General features: G+C 38.3%; 2 protein-coding genes across 3 annotated transcripts; one reads left to right on the top strand and one right to left on the bottom strand.

Moving 5' to 3' along the window:
- Positions 1-350: 350 nt before the first annotated feature.
- cwf19l1 (CWF19 like cell cycle control factor 1) lies at positions 351-10,282 on the top strand. Its single transcript, XM_028448622.1, has 14 exons — positions 351-445; positions 1,457-1,541; positions 1,613-1,697; positions 2,019-2,120; positions 4,579-4,793; positions 4,869-4,984; positions 5,071-5,155; positions 5,901-6,038; positions 6,105-6,225; positions 8,265-8,344; positions 8,419-8,628; positions 9,644-9,763; positions 9,898-9,995; positions 10,080-10,282. Exons 1-14 carry the CDS (start codon positions 423-425, stop codon positions 10,222-10,224), a joined length of 1,623 nt encoding a protein of 540 aa, XP_028304423.1. The 5' UTR covers positions 351-422; the 3' UTR covers positions 10,225-10,282.
- Positions 10,283-10,911: 629 nt separating this feature from the next.
- Positions 10,912-20,838, bottom strand: LOC114464436 (CD9 antigen-like). 2 transcript variants are annotated; one of them, XM_028448626.1, is made up of 8 exons: positions 20,577-20,838; positions 15,335-15,437; positions 14,650-14,747; positions 12,891-12,965; positions 12,662-12,763; positions 12,498-12,587; positions 12,353-12,436; positions 10,912-11,316 (listed from the first exon to the last, which is right to left on the bottom strand). In XM_028448626.1, the coding sequence occupies exons 1-8, from the start codon at positions 20,643-20,645 to the stop codon at positions 11,251-11,253; spliced, it is 687 nt and encodes a 228-aa protein (XP_028304427.1). In that variant the 5' UTR covers positions 20,646-20,838; the 3' UTR covers positions 10,912-11,250. The 2 variants fall into 2 exon arrangements, with proteins under 2 accessions (XP_028304427.1, XP_028304428.1); XM_028448627.1 differs by lacking the exon at positions 20,577-20,838 and adding an exon at positions 19,597-19,748.
- Positions 20,839-21,400: the final 562 nt, after the last annotated feature.

Below are 21,400 nucleotides of genomic sequence, written 5' to 3'. Positions count from 1 at the left end.
TTCTATGGTATTATTCTATGATAAAACAGTTGTTCTGATTATATAAAACTGTATGATTCTTATTGGTAAATAAAATACCAAATACATCTTTTTGGGATATTACAGTACAGTAAAACTCCTGTTATTATTAAAACCAAATCTGGCAACCCCGATGTCCGTTTCCAAAATACATCCGTAAAGGTACTAAAATTAGTCCCTTTTTCAAACACATATTTTCTGTTTGTTTTTAGTCGCCACTCGTGGTTTATTTGTTATTGAATTTATGAATGTATTTTTAGAAATAACATGTTTGTGTAACCGTGGTGTGAAGGATGATAAATATGATAAAATACGTTCTGCTTCTTGTTTCCGGCGGAAGGGTTTGACGCACCGACACGCGGCGAGACATTCAGCTTTTTATTTTGAAACATTTGTGAGACGTAATGAGTGACCAACCAATCAGAGTGTGAGTCTGACCTTCTAAAACCTTATTTTTACAGCTTTAGATATTTTTGATGACAACGTTTTTCTGTCAAACTTTATTTAAACCGTTTCTAACTAGTGACAGGGAATCGGTTTGTTCTGTACGAACACGTACACACCCCACAACACAACGAGCACCTGTTTTAAGTTTTAAGTGTTTACGTCGAGCTTTAGCTGCTAAATCAGCCAAAAAACATCGAGCCCTAGACCTCTGAAGGTGTGCTGTGGTATCTGCGGCACATCCGTTTAGTCAAACAGGGTTTTTATCTTTGTTTCAAGGTGGCAAGGCTTTGTCTGCTTTGATGCTCCCAAAATTAGATTAGCAAACATTTACTAAAGTCACGAAAAAGCTGTTATTAAGTTAGTGATTCTCAACATGTGGCTCTTTATTTGTTCATTTACATTATTATTCCCCCAGAAAACCATTAAAGGGGGAAATTGTTCATTTTTGCCCCTTTTCAACATTTTTGACACTTTTTTCAGATTTTAGCTACCGTACCTTTTGCCAATAAATATCTTATTTTTTGTCAATTTTTGCAAGTTCTTTTTGACACTTTCATGCAGTTTTTGTGCTTTCTTTAACCATTTTTTTGGGTTTTTTTGCAACTTTTCATCCAAATAAGCTCACTTTTGCCCAATACCACTTGTTTTTTTTCTCCCTAAATCCTTTTGTTGCACTATTTTGCCATTTTTCACTAATTTTTGCCCATTTAAGCTACTTTTTGCTGTTACATACCACCTGTTTCTTATTTTTTGGCCTTTTTAGTCACTTTTCTTGCCAAGTTTTTGCCACTTTTGGACAATTTTATGCCACCTGTTACTCATTTTTTGTCACTTTACTCACAATTATCACCACCGCCTTCTGATGCAGAGTCTGCCACCTCCTCGCTTGCACCACCTACATATCCCTATAGCAGATGGTTTATGTCCACCGTGACGATCTTTACCCCTTGGCCGACACTAAAGAGGCGTGTGCGTCTGTGCATGTTCACAGGTTGGCGTGTGGAGACGTGGAGGGGAAACTGAACGCTTTGTTCAGTCGAGTTCAGAACATCCAGAAGAAGACGGGACAGTTTGACGTGAGACTAAACTTCATCTCTCACGCGTAGCGTTAGCGTGCTTGTAAAACGTTGTTGTGTTGTTTGTGTAGCTGCTGCTCTGCATGGGAGAGTTCTTTGGCACGTCGACAGAGGCGGAGTCAGAGTGGCAGCAGTACAAAACAGGAGCTAAGAAAGGTGAGCGCTTCACAAGTTAGAATGGTTGCCTTTCATTACAAAGTGTCACCAAAGGGGGCATTTGTTAGCGTTAGCTAGCACTCATGATTGGTTTAAAGCTAACTTCCTGTTTAATTCCTTCCTTCCTGCTTTTTCTGCAGCAACAGTGTTGGTTTCACCATTTTATACCAACTATAACTGTTTACGCTACACTTTTAATCCTGAATCTTTCTTTTGCTTGATTGTGAGTTTTATATATACTGTATATATTTCTACCCTCCTTCTATATATGTCTATATCTGATAGTTTTACAGCATTTACAAAGTCATGTTTTGTCCTCAGCTCCGATCCACACCTACATCCTTGGAGCAGCGAGTCACGACACCACCAAGAACTTTACCAACGCTGACGGCTGCGAGCTCGCCGAGAACATCACCTATTTAGGTAAACAAACCTCACCTATTTAGGTAAACAAACCTCACCTATTTAGGTAAGCAAACATGTTTAAACAAACAGCACCTATTTAGGTAAACAAACCTCACCTAATTAGGTAAACAAACATCATCTATTTAGGTAAACAAACATGTTAGGTAAACAAACGTCACCTATTTAGGTAAACAAACCTCACCTATTTAGGTAAACAAACCTCACCTATTTAGGTAAACAAACATGTTAGGTAAACAAACCTCACCTATTTAGGTAAACAAACATAATCTATATAGGTAAACAAACATGTTTAGGTAAACAAACCTCACCTATTTAGGTAAACAAACATGTTAGGTAAACAAACGTCACCTATTTAGGTAAACAAACGTCACCTATTTAGGTAAACAAACATAATCTATTTAGGTAAACAAACATGTTTAGGTGAACAAACATCATCTATTTAGGTGAACAAACATCATCTATTTAGGTAAACAAACATGTTTAGACAAACAAACGTCATCTATTTAGGTAAACAAACGTCATCTATTTAGGTAAACAAACATGTTAGGTAAACAAACGTCATCTATTTAGGTAAACAAACATGTTAGGTCAACAAATGTCATCTATTTAGGTAAACGAACATGTTTAGGTAAACAAACATCATCTATTTAGGTAAACAAACATGTTTAGACAAACAAACGTCATCTATTTAGGTCAACAAACATGTTTAGGTAAACAAACGTCATCTATTTAGGTAAACAAACTTCATGCGTTTAGGTAAACAAAAATGTTTGAGTAAACAAACGTCACACATTTAGGTAAACAAACGTCAACATGTTTAGGGTAACAAATGTCACATTTATATTTTTTGTTGTTGTTTACGTTTTTATTTCCTTTAGTTGTTTACGTTTATATTTTCTTTAATTGTTTACATTTATATTTTCTGTAGTTATTTACTTTTATATTTCCTTTAGTTGTTTACATTTCTATTTTTTTTTATTACGTTTATATTTTTCTTTAGTTGTTTACGTTTCTGTTTTCAGAGGTTTATTCCATAAAGCTCTGTTCAAACACTGAGTATGTTCAGGCTCAAATAAGGGAAACTCTGAGTATCTCATTCCAAAAAGCGAGGTATGTTCTTCTCTGAGTATGTTACCATGGCAACATTGTCCGTGAACTAAACCTGGTCACTGGCAGGTTTTATCAAAGAAACCCGGGGTTTCTACCTGGCTCCGCCCACCTGAACACCATTTCTGAACACTTTAATAAACCTTAACACTTTTCTCTCAAACACATTAGTAACATCACACACCACAGACGTGTTCACATCATTACTAATGTTGTGTTGATTTATGGTTTTTTTTTTTGTGCTAAAGGTAGTTTTCTTTCTAACATTGTAGATGTAGATCATTAAGTGAAAGTCACTGAGAGGTTGATCTACATTAAAACATCTACTGACGTCTGTAGTAAAGTTCACTGAATAAAAACCTGTAGATAATATAAAGGAGGAGATGATCATTTAAATAAATACATTTTATAGGCTCGAGTGTTTTATATTGTTATACAGTTAAATCTATAGATCATACATCTTTGAAGGTATGATGTCACAGTGAACTGTGACGCTGCTCTTGGAAGCGATGGGTCGTGGGTTTGCGTCCCGCTTCAGTGTTTTTTTATGACATTTTTTAGGAGGTTGAGATGACTCTGGTGATAATATTACATTAAAAATCAATATAAATGATGTGATATGAAGCAGCAGTCACTGTCTTTACATCCAGTGTAACAGGAGGACTCTCTATGTAGACATCCTATGATGCTGACACGTCTCCTCAGAGACATTTTATACATATTATTCACCACTCGTCACGTCACTGAAGCAATAAAGTGATGAAGTGACCAACAACTGTGACTAATTACAGGTGATTTAAACCACTATAGTCACTGAAGACTGAACACACCTTTAGAACAGGATCATATTCATCAAACACCGGCTTATTTCACATCAGGGTGAATAAATCACTCTCTTCTGGGTGGTTGCCATGGCAGCTCGAGTAAATCTCCGATCCACTGATGATAGCTTTTTATCGCGCGTGCACATAAGTAACCCAAGGTTTACATACTCAGGGTTGATTGATCCACTTCATACCAGCTGTAATGAATCAGATACACAGAGTTTACCATTGCTGGGTATGTTGACCCAGAGTTTATGGATAGACTCAGAGTTTAACCCTCCTTTATGGAATACACCTCTGTAGTTGTTTACATTTGTATTTCCTTTAGTTGTTTACATTTATATTTATTTAGTTGTTTATGTTTCTACTTTCCTTTAGTTGTTTACATTTATATTTCCTTTAGTTGTTTACATTTATATATATGTGTTATTTTATGTGTTGTTGTCATGGTTGATGCATTTTCTTAGAAACGGGATCAATCTTGTGTATTTCCATGTTGTGTGTGTTTCGTGTGTCATCTGCAGGTCGTCGCGGCGTGTTCACGGGAGTGTCGGGGCTACAGATTGCGTACGTTAGCGGTCGGGAGGCGCAACAGGAACCGGCTCCTTCTCACTGCTTCTCGTCTAAAGATTTGTCGGCGCTGGTGACGCCGCTGGTCAGCAGCTCCACGTTCAGAGGCGTCGACATCTTGCTGACGTCACAGTGGCCTCGAGGCGTTTGGCGCTATGGCAACAACCCGGTCCATAACAAGGCTCCTCCTACTTCTCGCTAACGCTACGTTAGCTTGTATGACTAACTCCTGCTTCTTTCTCAGGATGTTAACACTAAGTTCTGTGGTAGCGGCTCGGTGGCGGCGCTTGCCGAGCAGCTGAAGCCGCGATACCACTTCGCTGCACTAGAGGGCGTTCACTATGAAAGGCTGCCCTACAGGTGAGACTGCGTTCAGCTGCCCCGCCCACTTTAACGTTTAACTTCAGGCTGAACGTTCTGACGCTGAATGTTCTCACTGTTGGCAGGAACCACGTCGTTCTGCAGGAAAACGCTCAGCATGTTAGCCGCTTCATCGCCCTGGCAACCGTCAACAACCCCGCCAAGAAGAAGGTAACAAAACAACAGCAAAAACACTCATTTAATCAGATTAGTTTGTAATCTGATTAGATAATCTGATCTAAACTTTCCAAAAGATCCAAAACCAGAATAAAGAAGGACGAGATCCAAAAAAAAAACCGATGCGTTCAGGGACTGTCTGCACATTTCTATTTAACGAAGAGCATCAGTTTAAGATATTTAATCTATGTTTGCATGTGAGGCGTTCAGGAGCAATCGGTCAAATGATGTATTCAAATTTTAATTGCGTATCATGAATTAAGAAATTGTAGATGACTGTGAGGCGTTCAGGGAACAACACTGGCATCTAGTTTAGCCTCAATGAGGTGTTTGAGGAACTTATGTAAAGTGCAGTAGTTCCTGTACGTGAGGTGTTCAGGGGACAATGACAAGTTGTAGCTTTTAGCCTGTATGAGGCATTTATGAAACTCCCGTAAAAAGCAATGTTTGCCATCATTTTTTAACATTTACTCAAACCTAACTAATTTGGCATCAATGAGGTGTTTAAGGGACTTCTGTAAAAAGCAGCATCTGATGCATTTCTGCAAGTGAAGCGTTCAGGGAACAAAGCAAATTACTTTAAGCCTCAATATGAGATGTTTAGGAAAGTCATGTAAAAAGCAGTGTTTGCTAATGTTTTTGTGTACGAGGCGTTCAGGAAACTTTGCTGTATATTTTAGGTGTTTGTGAGGCGTTGGTGCGTGTTGGTAAATCAGAATTTCTCTCTTCATTCAATCAGTATCTTTACGCGTTCAACGTGGTCCCGATGAAGTCGTTGGATGTGCAGGAGCTGGTGAAGCAGCCGCAGGACGTCACAGAAAACCCGTACAGACGAAAAGACGAGTCCAAGACGTCGTTCAACGCCGCGGACACAGAGGTACGACTACTCTAATGTCACGGTGTCCACGCCGACCCTAAACGCCTCACTGTCCCGTCTGCGTAGGAACCGGCCGCTCAGTTTTTCTTCGACCTGAACGATAAACGCGGTGGGAAGAAGAGGGCGGAGTCAGACCGACGAGGAGACGGAGAGCGACACTTTCAGCCCAAACAGCCACGAAAACACGGTGAGCATTAAAAAAATGTAAGTGGGCGTGGCTTGTTACTAACGCCAGCTTTTTTTTAAATAATATGTGAAGGTTTCATTCATTCAGACTATTTTTACAGGAAATATACTTTGATCTTTTCAGTCTGCAGACGCCTCTGTGGAAGACTGGCAGTTGACAGTCGAATCATGTCAAGTTTTTCAACCTTGGGGTCGTGAAACTATGTGGGGTCGCCTGAAATATCTAGTATTATATCACTCTATTCAGCATGACTTCAATGCAGTTCAATCCTGGCTACAATCTAATAAACTATTACTCAATAACTCAAAATCAAATTTGATGTTGTTCCAGAAGTGGGTTCGCCCAGTCTCAGCCAATGAGATTAAACTTACTTTTTCTGATTTGTCACCAGTCCCAGTAGTTGATCAGTTTAAATATCTTGGTCTATGGCTAGACTCCTCACTGTCATTTAAAACTCATATACAAACTATTACAAACAAAATTTCTTATCGCTTAAAATTGCTTTATCAATCAGTTAATTGTTTTAGTTACTCAGTTAGAAAAAGGATAATTTTACAATTGATTCTTCCCATTATTGATTACAGTGATATTATTTATCAAAACACCACTGCCACGATTCTCCAACCACTTAATGTCACTTACAATAGTCTGTGTAGATTTATCCTCCACTGTCCCTTCAGAACTCACCACTGACAAATGTATGAACATTTGTCATGATTCTCTCTGGCATCTAGACGACAGCTTCACTGGCTATTATTTATATTTAAATGTATTCATTTAAGTTTTCCTGATTATTTAAAACAATATATAATTCCTTTCAGATCGTCATACAGTTTGCGTCATGCTGATCAACCATATCTTGTCGTCCCTAGAGTCAAAAAAAGTAGTCGGTAAATTTTCATTCAAATATAAAGCTTTGATTATAGGCTATGTAACCGAAACCTTTTTATTTATTTAATCTAATGAAAGTTTTTACTATCATTAGATAGCTACTATTAATGATATCACTATTATTACTTATTTATTTTTGTATAAAATATTTACTGTTTTGATCAACTGTTAAATGTATACTGTGGGTGTGTATGTGTGTGTGTTTATCTATATTTTGTTGTATTTATTATTTGTGAAATATTGAATTTTTGTATTGTCTGCTCTGCTGTATCTGTCATTTTATGTAAGTTGAGGACCCCCTCGAAAACGAGATGTTCCATCTCAAGGGGCTTATCCTCCAATAAATAAATAAATTAAAATAAATAAATAGTAATTATTGATTAAAAATATATTAATGTAAATATTAACTTCTTATATAAAATTTTTCCAGTCTGTTTCTGCGGATTGGATGGATCGGGTCGCTGATGAACAGCTCAGTGGGGCGAACCTCTGCTTTAACACCACAGAATCATTTCATCTAAAATGAATCACAACATTCTTCACGTGTGGGCAAGATTTTATCAGCCATTTTATAATTAAAACACAACACATCATTTTAAACAACTGTATTCTATACTTTCTCTAATATACAAACGTCTACAAACATGATCACAAACTAATTCTAGAAAAAAAAGGTTGGGAACCATTGGGAAAGTGCAGGGGTGTCAAACTCATTTTAGTTCTGGGGCCAAATACGGAGCATTTCTAGTGGGCCACAGATTTTTATGGGAAAACAAGTAATTTCAACATTGTGACGTAGTTTATACTTCTACGTATACATAGAATATTAAATATGTAAGAAACCAACAATATCCAACAGGATCTACACACATTTCCTAGATTTTGTAACCAAATATTATTTAATTAAGGGAAATATTATGTGAAATAGAAGGATTTTGTAAGAATTTTGAGTTTTTTCAACAGTTTAACATTAAAAATGATGAGAATCATGACATATAAGCACCGGGAAAATTGTGAGCACCTGCAAGTATTGTATGAGTTTCATTTACACGGATTTGGCCCCCAGGCCATGAGTTTGACACATGTGGTATAGTGGTTTGTTATTGTCCTGCCCTCTGGGCCAATCAGCATCCTGTGTGTCCTCTTAGCTCCGCCCCCCGGGCCCTGCTGGTTCTGCTTGGCGAGCCCTCAGGTTGAGAAGCAGCTGGTGTTCAGCATCGGGTCTCACGTGAGTCTCTGACTTCACACGTCCTCCTCTCTCTGTGCTAACGCTAATGCTAACCATAGCGCGTGTGTGTTCAGTGCTACCTGGCCCTGGCTAAAGGTGGCCTCACCCCCCACCACGTGCTGCTGCTTCCTATTGGTCACAGTCAGTCAGTGGTGGAGCTGAGTGAGGAAGTGATGGAGGAGATGGAGAAATATAAGAAAGCTCTGAGATGTTTCTACAGCAGCAGAGGAGACAGCTGTGTCATGTTTGAGAGGAACTACAAGAGCCAACATCTGCAGCTGCAGGTACGTACACACACACACACACACACACACACACACACACGGGATGTAAGGATATATTGTTGTCACGGCAAATTTGTGGTTGACCTCATTTGGAGACATGATTTATTGCTCTGGTTGAATGATGGAGTCCAGGCGAGGCATTGATGATTTTATAAAAAAAAGGTTTATTATAAAACTAAATAAAAAGGAGTACAAAGATGGACAAAATTAGTGACCGCCCCGGGCGGACGTCCGATGATCGAGTGGCCCACAGTTCTAACTCATCACGTATATTCCCCCTCAGTTCCCCTCCCTCCTCCCCCCAGGAGATAAAGAGGACAGGGTGGAGGTGATAGAAGAGGGTGAAAAGAGACAGTTTCTTCTTTAGGTCAAAACAACCAGTTCTCTGGTATCTCCTGATTGTCGTGAGTGTTGGAGGTGTGTGCGTGTATGAATGGATGTGTATTGAGTGTGTATGTGTGACGCCTCTGTGTCTGAGCGATAAGAAGTGTTTTGGGAAGCTGACCTTGAGAAGAGAGCAGAAAACATGAGACAGCAGAAATGAAAAGTCTCAACTTAAAGCCTTAAAAAGAATAAGGTCTATGAGTAAATATGTTAATAAACATAACTAACAATTTTGCCCTGACATTGTAAATCAGCTAAAAATCAATGTAAAACAGATGGTATTAGAATGAGTACAGATCAGTATGTGCTTCAATACTCTGATTAAACAATAGGGTTTAATATGGTTTTAAAAATATATCTTTTTGTTTAACTTGGTGATGAATGAAGAAATGTGCAGTTTATTTTGGTTCATGAGTTCAAACGGTTTGTAAGAAGAAAATATAAATAAAAGAATAAGAATCTGTTTTTTTCCCTCCAAAATATGATAATTTTGTATTCAAATTGAAGAGTTAAATCATTGCATCACAATTTTTGTTTTGAGGTTGATTTTCTTTAAATTGGGATTAGAATTGAATCGTTAATTGAGTGTATCCTTACAGCCCTAGTGTGTGTGTGCACTGCTCCTCCTCAGGTGGTTCCTGTGCCGTCTCAGCGCTGCTGCACTGAGGACCTAAAGGAAGCCTTCATGGTTCAGGCTGAGGAGCAGCAGATTGAACTGATGGAGATTCCTCAGCACACCGACCTCAAACAGGTACAACACACACAGTGCAGGTGTTTGTGTGTTAGTGCTGAACAACATTCTTCAACGATAAGATTATTTGGCGATAAAAGCATCTGATAACGATGTTTTTGTGTTAAAATCTGGCTGTTGTATCCTCTCCTCAGATTGCTCCTCCTGGGACACCGTACTTCTACGTAGAGTTCGACTCGGGCGAGAAACTCTTTCACCGCGTTCGTAAACACTTTCCTCTGCAGTTTGGACGGTGAGTTGAGAACGACTTTAATAACTTTATGATTGAAACTGTGAACAATGCTATAAGTGTGTATCTAATAAGTGTGTATTACAGGGAAGTTCTGGCCAGTGAGGCCGTGCTAAACATTCCGACTCGAGCCGACTGGAGGGAATGTAAACAAACCAAAGAAGAAGAGGAAAAAAACTGCAAAGAAATCAAGAAAGAGTTTGAGTCGTTCGATTTCACCTGGGATCAATAACACACACACAGTAGTGTCTGAGCCTTTATTGGTAACTGAATAAAGAAATGGGATTAAATCTTTGTTCTTTTTTTAATAAATTGTTAAAATATTTCAATGTATTAATTTAATTTTCAGTAAGTTTTTAGAGTTAATTCCAAAAACAACCAGGGAGTAATTTAACTTTTTATTAGTTGACTTTTCTATAGCAGAATCAACGTGAATTGAATTTCTATCAAGCTAACAGGTTAGAATGTTAGCATTACCGTTGCTGAGTCATGCTAAACCAGCTGCAGGGCAGTAATTTATAGCTTTAAGAAATTGAACATACTAACTTGTGTAATCGTTGTATGCAGGCCTCTAGCTAGCAAATTAGCTTGACTTTCTGCCAAGTCATGCTATGCATATTTAACTACAGGCTTTCTTTTGCTGAGTCATGCTAAACCAGCTGCAGGGCAATAAAGTTCAAGGAATTGATCATACCAACTTGTATGTAGGTCTTTAGCTAGCAGATTAGCATTAGTTTTTACCGAGTCCTGCTAAACAGATTACAGGACAATAATGCATAGCTTTCAAATTTAAGACAATCAAGGGCAACATTTCATCCTATATTGCCTAACACAGGTCGTTAGCTACCAGATTAGCATTACTTTTGCAAAGTCATTCCAACCCCAACTACAGATATTAATTGGAAAAATAACAGAAATCTTTAGTAATCTTTAATTTATTGGTTCGGCATCTTAAAGATACATTTCAGTTGCATAAAACATGTAAAGAAAATTTTATAAAAACCAAAGCTTGTAACCATGCAGCTTTCAAAATAAAACATGTCAGTTACATTCGTTTAGCTGCAGAGCCCGTTAGACGTAACAGAAGTGGGTTCAATAACTTAGTAGCAGATTTGAATGTCCTCATGTTTATACTTTGATGAAAAGCAGGATTTCATTCACGTCGCATATCAAACTTAAAAAAGCACTCTTTTTTCGTAGCAGCCGTTTGTTAGCGTTAATCACTCAAATGTTAGGAGTCGAAGATGGAGGGATGTCATTACACAAAGTCTCTGGATCTCTTGATGGCACAGCAGAGCATCATGCTGAAGATCATCCCAAAGATCTGCAGAAAAAAAAAAACAAAGCTTTTCAAATGTTACAATACATGTAAACAAAAGATGTACAACATTATTTAAACATTCAGTATTTTACAGCTAGTCTGATTTTTTAATCAAACTTAAAAATTAATTGTATAAATCAGAAAATTCTTGATTCCAGCAAGAAAATAAAGACTTTGGTTTAAATGTTTTGAACCTTGAATATTTTGTTACAAAATTATCTTGTGCTAAATGCATTTGTCCAGTAGGGGGAGCATTACCACTTAATGTAAACGTTTAAAAAGTGACTTTAGTTAAGTGTAATGTTACTTTAGCCATAAATGGGAAATATTTAAAGAGTGAAAAAAAGAAAGAAACTGAAAAGAAAAAAGAAGAAACAAGGAAATAAAAAAGCAAAAAGGAGACAAGAAGTACTTAGTACTACTGAGATTGTAACGTAACCTAATCCAAATAAACATCACTTTGAAAACAAAAAATTGAATTTTTTTTGCAAAAATTGATTTTCCGTGGTGCGCATGCAAATATATGTGCATATACAATCCCTGTACGCCACACCCGTCTGGCTGGGACCCTGGGGGGGTAGGGGGCCTGACTTTGACAATAACTAAGGCTCATCGCTCTGGTGGGGTGGGCTGCCACTCGGCTTGGAATCTCGGGGCGTCTGGGGGGATGCCCGGTCGTGCTCCCTGGCTCCCTTTTTGTTAGCCTGGCTGTATCTTTGGGTCCGGGGCAGTGCTTGGGTTTGCAGTAGCAGTTCTTACACATGCACTGGTCTACGATGCACTGGCCTTAGACTGTGGGATAAAACTCATACTGGGCTTAACTTTAGACACGTTGATCCTAAATACCTGCTTTAGGTTTTACTACTCACTCCTTCATCTGTCCACAGCCACCACCATTATAGCTAAGCTTCACACTGGTCACCAGACTGGATTGATTACTTCACATCTCACTCTCACTTTAAAATAATTTATATATGCTATATGCAAGCAGCTAAGCTAACCAAACATGTAAAGATAACCATGTTGGTGTTAAACTCACCATAATGACTCCGATACCTATCCCCACTCCTCCGATGATGTGCAGCCTGTTGTTGAACATCTCATCGATGGCAGACGGACAACTCTGGAAAATAAAACACCTTTTAGTATCAAAGCACAGAGCTGTGTCCTTTGAGGGTGGCTACCGTGGTGATGAGGGCCTCCAGCCCCTCCTGTTTTGGGCAGATGTCTTTGGCTGCGTCGATGATGGTTCCTGTGGGACCGCAGCAGTTCAGCTTCAGAAAACAAACAGTGTTAGGATAAGACTTTACTGTTAAATTTCAAAATAAAAGAGGGTGGGGGTTCTCACTCCAAAGTGGATGAGGCGCAGCGTCTCCTTCAGAGCCTCCTGCTTCGTGTCCTTATAGTTAGCGTAAGTTTGTTTGTAGAACTCTGTTACGTCCTCGATCACCTGGAAACACAACATAGTTAATAAGTCGGAATAAAGTTAACGTCACGTCTCAGTGCACATTCTGACATCCCGCTTTATTTCAGTCACTACGTGTGTGTGTGTGTGTGTGTGTGTGTGTGTGTGTTACCTGATCCTTGTGTGAAAATCCCCAGATCCCAGCAGCTACTTCCACAGCGAAGATGAGGAGCAGGAAGAGGAAGAACTGGAAACGACATCACAGTCAGATCCTCCTGTTTTTTACAATAAATGTCATGTTTACACTATTTTTCTGTAAAACATGTGGCTAAATGTCCACCAGGTGTAGCTAACATAACGTTTCATTTTGCTCATAATCCAGAAATGTCAAGGAGAAAAAAGTAGAAGGCTAAAACTCGCGACGAGTTGCTGCCGCTGTACACCGATGACACAACACTTAGGGGGATCAGGGGGGCATGTCCCCCCCCGGAAAAATTTGCAAAAATGATGCTATATGGTGCATTATATTAGTGTAATTGTAGCACTTTTCTTAGCATCATGCATTTTCTCACCTAGTTTGTGCTTGTATCCATGGTAATGATGACAAAGAATTGAGCATCATTATCAATTTATCTCTTTCCAGTGTAAAATGTACCAACTTATAGTATAGCAGTAGTATGGGGGCGTGGTCTGTTAGTAGTCCTCTGTAGAATACTGTCTGGTTATATATTTAGTTAAATCAATGCACATTAATATTCATAATATCGCTAACATAAGCACATTGATATCATCTTACATTTGTGATTCATGGTGACATTGACTATGAATGTTTTTTTTAAAATACATATTCAATTCTTTGGAGAATAATTAAAAAACCCTTCAAAATCTACTTTTTTCTTATTTGGTCTGAATTTTTCTTACCAGTGACTTTTTTCTTTCTCGACTCTTTCTTAAATATGTTTATTTAATTTAGTTGAATTCAGTAATGTTGTGAATGTTAAGATTTATTATATTATTGGGGAAATGTTTAGAGAATGTTTGTTATCCTTCAGTTGTAGCCACCAGATATTAGTTTGGACCAGCAGAGGACGCTGGTAACCCAGTGTTCAGTTGGGATGCAACTATTCTGCAGTGAAGAAGAGATGTTATGCTAGCAGTCAGAGCTAATAGAAAAACCTGACTTTTACAGATATTCTTTGGGTGCTAAAGGGGTAAGGAATCATTTATGAACATGTTTAAGAGTAGAAGGAGAATACGACCTCCGCCTACACTTCTGGACATTCCTGTTATCTCAACATGACTGAAATATGACTAAATCCTCACCAACATGTTTAGGGACAATATCACATTTCTTGCTATTTTTCCTGTAAAAGGAGTGACGTAATTCATCATGATTTCAGCATAACCCCGCCAACTTCTACAACACCCTGATTTCCTCTTTCTTTCTCTCCAATCAGATGTAATTACAGGATGTTAAACTTCCTGAAATCATATCAAACATGCTAAATATTTAATGGAGCTCATTAACTGGAAGAGTAGTGGAAATGATTTATAAGTGCCGGAAATGTGCAGAAAAGTCATTGAAATGTGATTAAGTGTCAGAAATGGGAGTAATGTAGCAAAATGCATTAAAGGAGCAAAAATATGGCATGAAAATAGGTAAAATATAGTTCCAGCAAGTTATTTTGGTCTTCCATATAAATGGTGTTATTAAAAAAAATGTTCTTAGCATAATTATTAAATGCCTGAATGCCTCTGAAGAACACTGGTAATTGACAGTTGAAACGTGTGTTCCACTGTCTCCCTACCCTAAATGGGGTCCTAATCCCAAGGTTGAGAACCACTGCTCTGACACGTAACCTAAAAGGTTAAATCCTGGTCAGATTTACTCTATTTAAAGCGTGAGAATCACAGGAGATCCTCAAACTCACCAATCCCAGCATGCACGGCGACTCTTTGATGGCGCCGCAGCATCCGAGGAATCCAACTACCATCATCAGAGCTCCAGCTGCGATCAGGATGTACACACCTGTAAACACACACCACACACAAACTGTTTCAGGAACTTTGATGAGCACATGATCAGATCACGCCGTTCACTCAGCACACGCTCACACACGCGATGCTGATTGAACTTTAAAAAGAAAAAAACAACTTTATTAAACTGTCAAAGTTTGGAAAATTTCAGACGATATTTAGAGAATTTCAGGGAGGCGTCGACCTTTGGTTAGTGCACGTCGTGGGTGGTGCACGTGCACTAATCGCTCCTTCCTCCTCATCATCATCATCACTGTCCCTCAAAGCCTCCATTAAGTCCAGTGAATGTTGCTTTCAGTGACAGTCGGTCCGAGAACAAACGTCACCAACAAAGGTTTCTCTGTCCGTCAGTGAAGAACGAGGCTGTGTGTAGCTCACACTCAGCCCACCAACGACATTGTTTACTGGCTTTGGAAAGGGGCGGGGCTCCAGGGGAGTTGGCATGTTCTCTGCAGTCCAGAAACATGCACCACTGGAACCTCAGAACTGTTCTGGTGCATCACTGCAGCACTCGTTAGTCCACACTAACAATTTTGTGTGTTTTTGTTGTTCTGTGTGTGTGTGTGTCTCTTCTCTCACCTGTGAAGAAGACTGACGGTGAGTCCGGTCCATCAAACAGTCCTTCAGTCCTGGAGTCAAAGCGCAGCCACAGACCAACAGACAGAACCCCCGTACCAGCCAGCTACAGGAAGTGATCAGAATTGATAACGAATTGTTACCAAGAGATGAAAACAATCCACAAGGATTTTTGAATGCGGGTGGAACCAATGAAGCGCTCATAATAGCCCCGCCCCTTTGCACGGTAACCCTGCTCAGCCAGTGCTGCTACGTGCTAAGCTAACCCAAACGTGTGGGACTGGTGGCTACATGCTAAGCTAACCCAAAAATGTGGAACTTATAGCTACATACTAAGCTAACCCAAACATACGAGAAACTGGCTGCTACGTGCTATGCTAACCCAAATATACAAGACCAGCTGCTACGTGGTACACTAACCCAAACATGTGAGACTGGTAGCCACATGCTAAGCTAAACCAAACATGCAAGACTGATCACTACACGCTAAGCTAACCCAAACATGTGGGCTGGTCTTAGAGGAAGAAAAACCAAGTCATCTTTACTTTCCTTCTCCTTCACCTGGAAAGAAACAAACATGTTAGGAAAAAATATGAAACAGATGCTGCACAGATTGTTTCACGTCCAGTCCTTTAGCGTCAAATGGTTTTTAAATTCATAGCAGTTCTCATCAATTTCTGCTGTTGCTATTGAGAGTGAGGAGTCACGTGGTGAGTTGAGTTGTTTTGGGGGGTCTGAGCCCGTCAGCCATGATGGTGGTAGACGCCCCCAGAATTTCACGCATTCGCCAGAGCTTTACTTTTTGCATAGAGGAATACGACAAGGAAAAAGAAGAAAAGCAATGCAAAAAGAGAAGGCGAAAGAAAAGGGACCTTACAGGGACAAACTGATACCAAGCGCAAAAAAGAGGTATTTGGAGAAGCTAGTGGACATTCACAACGAGCTACCTGCAGCGGAATGGCACAGAGACCTGGACCTTTTACCTCCCTGCACATACATGGACATCGTAAATTACCTAGTTTTTGGTGTAAGTTACTACACAATGCAGGAGTTCAAAAGCCACAAGTCTCTGGAAAGTTCCGAGACTTTCTGCTGCGGCTGAGTCCAGGACTTGGTCATCTACAAGCCTCCAGCTGGTGAAAACAGTGTTTACTGGCAAAAGTAAGTTTCTTCACATATGTGTTTCAGTGTGTTGTAATTACATTGCATTTAGCAGACACTTCTTGACCAAAATGACAAAGTAATTAACTGCATGTTTCGTAAACACCACATTGCAATGAGATGTTCAATGTACATAAACGTTTCCAACATGTTTCAATGTCGGCTAAAGCTGTGTATGTTTAGCTATTTAGTTGTAATTTGCTTTTGCTTGGAGCTGTAAAGTGGACAAAGATCTGGGCACAATGGGCAACGGTACTTAAAAATGTGAATGCAAGCTGTAAGTAAGTAAAGAATTTATTTCAAACCTGTACACAACACAAAACAACTTACAGGCATACAAACAAGTGCATTGTTTAAAAAGGGGATGATGAAGCAGACACTTATATAATCCCCACTCACCCTCCACAGACACTACATCACAAATTACAATAATACAAAAACAATACCTCCGCTACTACCGCGTTAAAAACACATGTAAACAATCTGTTTTGCCGCAGGACTTCTGCCAACATGGCGGCGGGGGAGGAGCTCTAGGCCGTGACGACAACTCATTCTCATTAGCAACTAGAGCTTTAGATAATCAAAGTTATCCTTACACACACTGAACAAACTCAGACTGTGTGGTGGTGTTGGTTTGGGAATGAAGAACAACAGGTTAGTTAAGGTGTGATGTCATCGCCGAGTCAGCACTTACACAGTACTGAGTCAGGCTATAATACAGAGTAACTAAATACTGTTTACCGCTTCACCTGGCCCACAATCCAACAGATTCACACGAGATCATTCCATAGCATCATTGCTAATAGAGACACTTCCAACTTTAAAATGGATTTTATACTAAAACCAGTGTTCACAATCATACTTTTTCTATTAAATTATTGGGAAAATATTCCATCTACATGGAATCTGTTGCACTGCTGTAGCATTTTATTGTTTGATAATAGTTTCCTAATTTATTGTTTACACATTACAAAAAAACAGCAGCTTTTGTTCACTTCGAGTACATTTCCTGTGCGTGTCATCTGTGTGTGTGCACAGACCACATGAGGTCTTCATTTTGGTTTATATATATATATATATATAAATAAACTATTTCAGACACACGATTGGTCCATAGATAAAAATAAAGTTGTGCAGTTTCCAAAACAAATGCACAAAAAGACTCCCAAGAACACACACAAATGTCTACAAAATACCACACATGCAGAATCTCTGCAAAAAAAAAAAAAAAAAAAAAAAAAAAACAGAAAACAACAATGTCCACTAACACACAATATCTACAAACACACAAAATGTGAACAACCATAATACACAGTTTCCACAACAAATTATTTTAAAACACACTATATACATGCAGAGTATCTACAAACAAGCTAAATGACTCCCAAACACACACTGAAATGCCAAACACACACACACACCAACACGTGCAGAATATCTACAAACACAAGTTCCACAAAAACATCCAAAAAAAGAATAAATAAATTTCAAAACAAAATATACAAGATGGCAATACACAAAACACCAACAAAGCTAAAACACACAACGTCCACAGAAACACAGTGAACCAACACACACACACACAAAGCCTTTGTTGTTCCCTGTGCAGCGCTCTGATTGGTCGTTATTCTAATGCCAACATGAATGTTGATCAGATACAATCACATGTTTGTGATATAACGTGTGTGGTTGTGTTTCGTCTCATTGTTAGAAAATATCTTCCTAATCTGTTTAAATTCAGCCCAGCAGTGATTGACCAGTGAAGCAGATTCAGAGGAAACGATTGAAATGGAACCATAATAACAGCATAACAGCTCTAGAAGTGCGTTCACACTGAACGCGATTGTAGCGCTGCAGTCGCTTCCATCGCCCCTGATGTGTTGCTTGCACATAGTGGTGCTTTTTGGTCACTTTATCACTCTAGAGACGTGTGTGTGTGTGTGTGTGTGTGTAGAGAGAAAGAGTTGATCACTTCTCCATTTTTATGGGTAAAATGATCAATTTACAGAGATATTAAAGGATGACTTCACTCAGAATGTGTTATGATCAGTAGTTACTGTCGTTTTCAAAAAGTTAACTACTTTAATTTTGCCCTGATAAATTGAGGAAGTTGTACAGCCTCCGCTGCAGCTGGAGGGAAGTGGGAGGGGCTACAGCCTCCGCTATACAGACTGAATGATTTGTTGTTTGAAGTCGATTAAAAAGTTCAGATTTTTCAACGTGCTCGACCTCGTCGCTCAAATTACACAAGTCGTGTCACTTGAGGTCGCGTCATTTACATTGATTTTAATGTAATCGAGTCGTTTCAGTCGCGTTTGGTGTGAAAGCACCGATTTAGGGGATGCAGGGATTTATTCATTAAAAATCTCAAACTTCTCTTTGTAAAACTTTAGACATCATTAGAAATTAGATTAATTTAAATGTTACATTAAGATGAATAAAAACAATAAATCTTTTTAGAAAATATTTCCATTTCCTAAATGAGTTCAGTCATTAAATTACATTGTGTCACATTAACCAAAGTAAAATAAAGTTATGACTAAAATTTGCATTTATTTTTCATTCCCACAGAAGTTTTCTATGCTACGCTTCAGACGACAGCTGTTCAAAAGCAGTCACAAAATGACAACCACTAACACCAGCCAGCATGTCACGAGATAACATGATCACCAGTTGAAACATATCCCCAACTCATACAACCGCTTATTAATGTGCCAGGCGAAGAAAGTCACAAGATAACACGTTTACGAGTCAAACTGTAACAGTTAGTTAAGTGCGCTGTGTCCTAAACACGTGACATGGGTACGAATTAACTTGTAACATTTGTCATTATAACTCATTTAGAAAGCAGTCACATGATAACACGATCACCAGTCGAACTGCAACATCAACTGTTTAATGTTCAGAACCTAGTAACAGGATAACACCATCACTAAATAAACTGTAACACCATGTCAGGATTGAAGTTAAATCTCTTCCTGTTTTAAAAGTTACAAAAGTCCAAATGTCACTAAAGAAACTTCTTTATTTAACATTTTTGTATCAGAATAAAACAAACACTTTAAAACTCAGGTTTAAATGAATAGTTGAGATTAAAAACGCACCCAGATGAGGAAGTTGAAGATGAAAACCAGATATTTGATGACCTTCATTCCTTCCATGACTGAGAGATAAAGATAAGCTGCTGCTGCTGCTGCTGCTTTGTTTCCTAAAGTCACTCACCTGACGCACGCGCACCTGCACCCTCACCTGATTAGTCAGCGGGGCCGCAGTGGGCGGGGCTTCAGAGCCTCCAGGTGGAAGCAATTTACGTTTAATCATGTAAATATAATTGAATAAGTCAGTTTATTTATTATTTAAATTAAAGTGAAATAATTATTTACAGACAGAACTTTAAAAAATACTTTTTTAACACATTATAAATGACGATTAAATGTAATTATTTGGTTTTGAAAAAATAAATGATCATATGAAAAAGAATTTTAGTAAATGATCTTATCCTGATATTTAAGTCTGTGTTTAATATATATATATATAACATGTTTTATTCATACATTTGACAACATGATTACATTAAGAAAATAAAATAAAGACGGTATTTCATAAACTGTAAAAACTAAAGTACAAAATGTTTTATATTGCGGTATATTTGTTTATTTTATACTTGTATTATATACTTTATTATTCATTTAAAAAAAATCGTTTCCATGAAATAGTTTACTTCAATTAAAAATAAATATTTTCAAAGAAAGAAAAAAGTATTCAAGTTCCATAAAATATTTGAAAACCAAATAATTGCATTTTAACAAAGATTATTTTTGATTAAATAATTAAAACACAAATCTACCTCAATAGTTTTATACATAAGTGATTAGCGCATTTTCTTGAAGCAATTCTCATTGTTAAAATTATTTTTATATTGAAATAAAAATATAGACTTGTATTGAAAAGTGATGAACAAACAGCGATAATTAATAAATAAGTCTAAATAAATGCACAGAATAAAAGACATTAATGAGAAGTGATTGTATTTTATTTTTGAACCATTTTCTGTGAGTTTCCGGAGGCTCGTGCACTCACTCACCCAGAAGACGAAGTTAAAGATGAAAAGTGCGTATTTGACGCAAAGTTCTGCGCTGCTCAGCGCCGCCATCCTCCTGTCCTCTCACACGTCCGCAGATCAACACTCTCACCTGTCCAGGTAAACAGTGATGATGATGATGATGATGATGGTTATGATACTACTCAGTTCCGAACCGAACTAGCGCTCACATCGGCCCGCCCTGCTTCGGATCCGCTCGGGTTTTTCCGTCGGAGGCGGAGCTTCTGTCCGATAATGGGTTCATCTGAGTCCGAGAGGAAAAAAAGGAACAAACTGTGTGTGATATTTGATACACACAGTCACACACACACACAATTATTAAGCATCCACGTGACTACATAAAACAAGGTTCTCAACATGTGGGTCAGGACCCAGAAGTGGCAGCAGCTACAGGTTTATAAAGCTTCACACAGAATGGGAATGAAAGCAGTTTTGCATTTTTAAGATTAAATCTTCTGTTTTATGTCAAGTAAAATGTCTAAAGATTATTAAAAAATATTAAAAAATGTTCAGTGACCTGTTATACATACATATGTGTTCTTTATTAGTCTTTATTAGTCAATGTTTTTGATTCTTTTTAAATTGCAGATGAAACTGACGTTTTTGTGTTTATAAAATTTCATTTTTATTTTTAAAGGATTACATCATCATCATCGCATACAGTGTTTGTTTATCTGGAGAACAGAGAGGACTGTGTGTGTGTGTGTGTGTCTTCTGTCCTCTAGTGGTACAAACTGGGAAGTGCAGCAACATTATTGGATTTTGTTTCTTTATAAATCCAGTGTGAATAAAAACAAACTGTATAT

Source organism: Gouania willdenowi, chromosome 6 (assembly GCF_900634775.1).
Source record: "Gouania willdenowi chromosome 6, fGouWil2.1, whole genome shotgun sequence".
Classification (NCBI taxonomy): Eukaryota; Metazoa; Chordata; class Actinopteri; order Blenniiformes; family Gobiesocidae; genus Gouania; species Gouania willdenowi.
The sequence above is the reverse complement of the archived record's forward strand: the minus strand, read 5'-3'. Positions and strand labels throughout refer to the sequence as shown.

What these genes read in the sequence shown, in the direction of transcription:
- cwf19l1 (XM_028448622.1), top strand. Translation starts at nt 423, where the DNA reads ATGAGTGACCAACCAATCAGAGT. An exon ending in AGAAGACGGGACAGTTTGAC is followed by an intron (nt 1,542 to 1,612) that starts GTGAGACTAAAC and finishes TTGTTTGTGTAG; the next exon opens with CTGCTGCTCTGCATGGGAGA. An exon ending in TATGAAAGGCTGCCCTACAG is followed by an intron (nt 4,985 to 5,070) that starts GTGAGACTGCGT and finishes CACTGTTGGCAG; the next exon opens with GAACCACGTCGTTCTGCAGG.
- LOC114464436 (XM_028448626.1), bottom strand. Translation starts at nt 20,645, where the DNA reads ATGGCGGCGCTGAGCAGCGCAGAACTTTGCGTCAAATACGCACTTTTC. An exon ending in GATTTTCACACAAGGATCAG is followed by an intron (nt 12,764 to 12,890) that starts GTAACACACACA and finishes TTGTGTTTCCAG; the next exon opens with GTGATCGAGGACGTAACAGA. An exon ending in TGGAGGCCCTCATCACCACG is followed by an intron (nt 12,437 to 12,497) that starts GTAGCCACCCTC and finishes TTTATTTTCCAG; the next exon opens with AGTTGTCCGTCTGCCATCGA.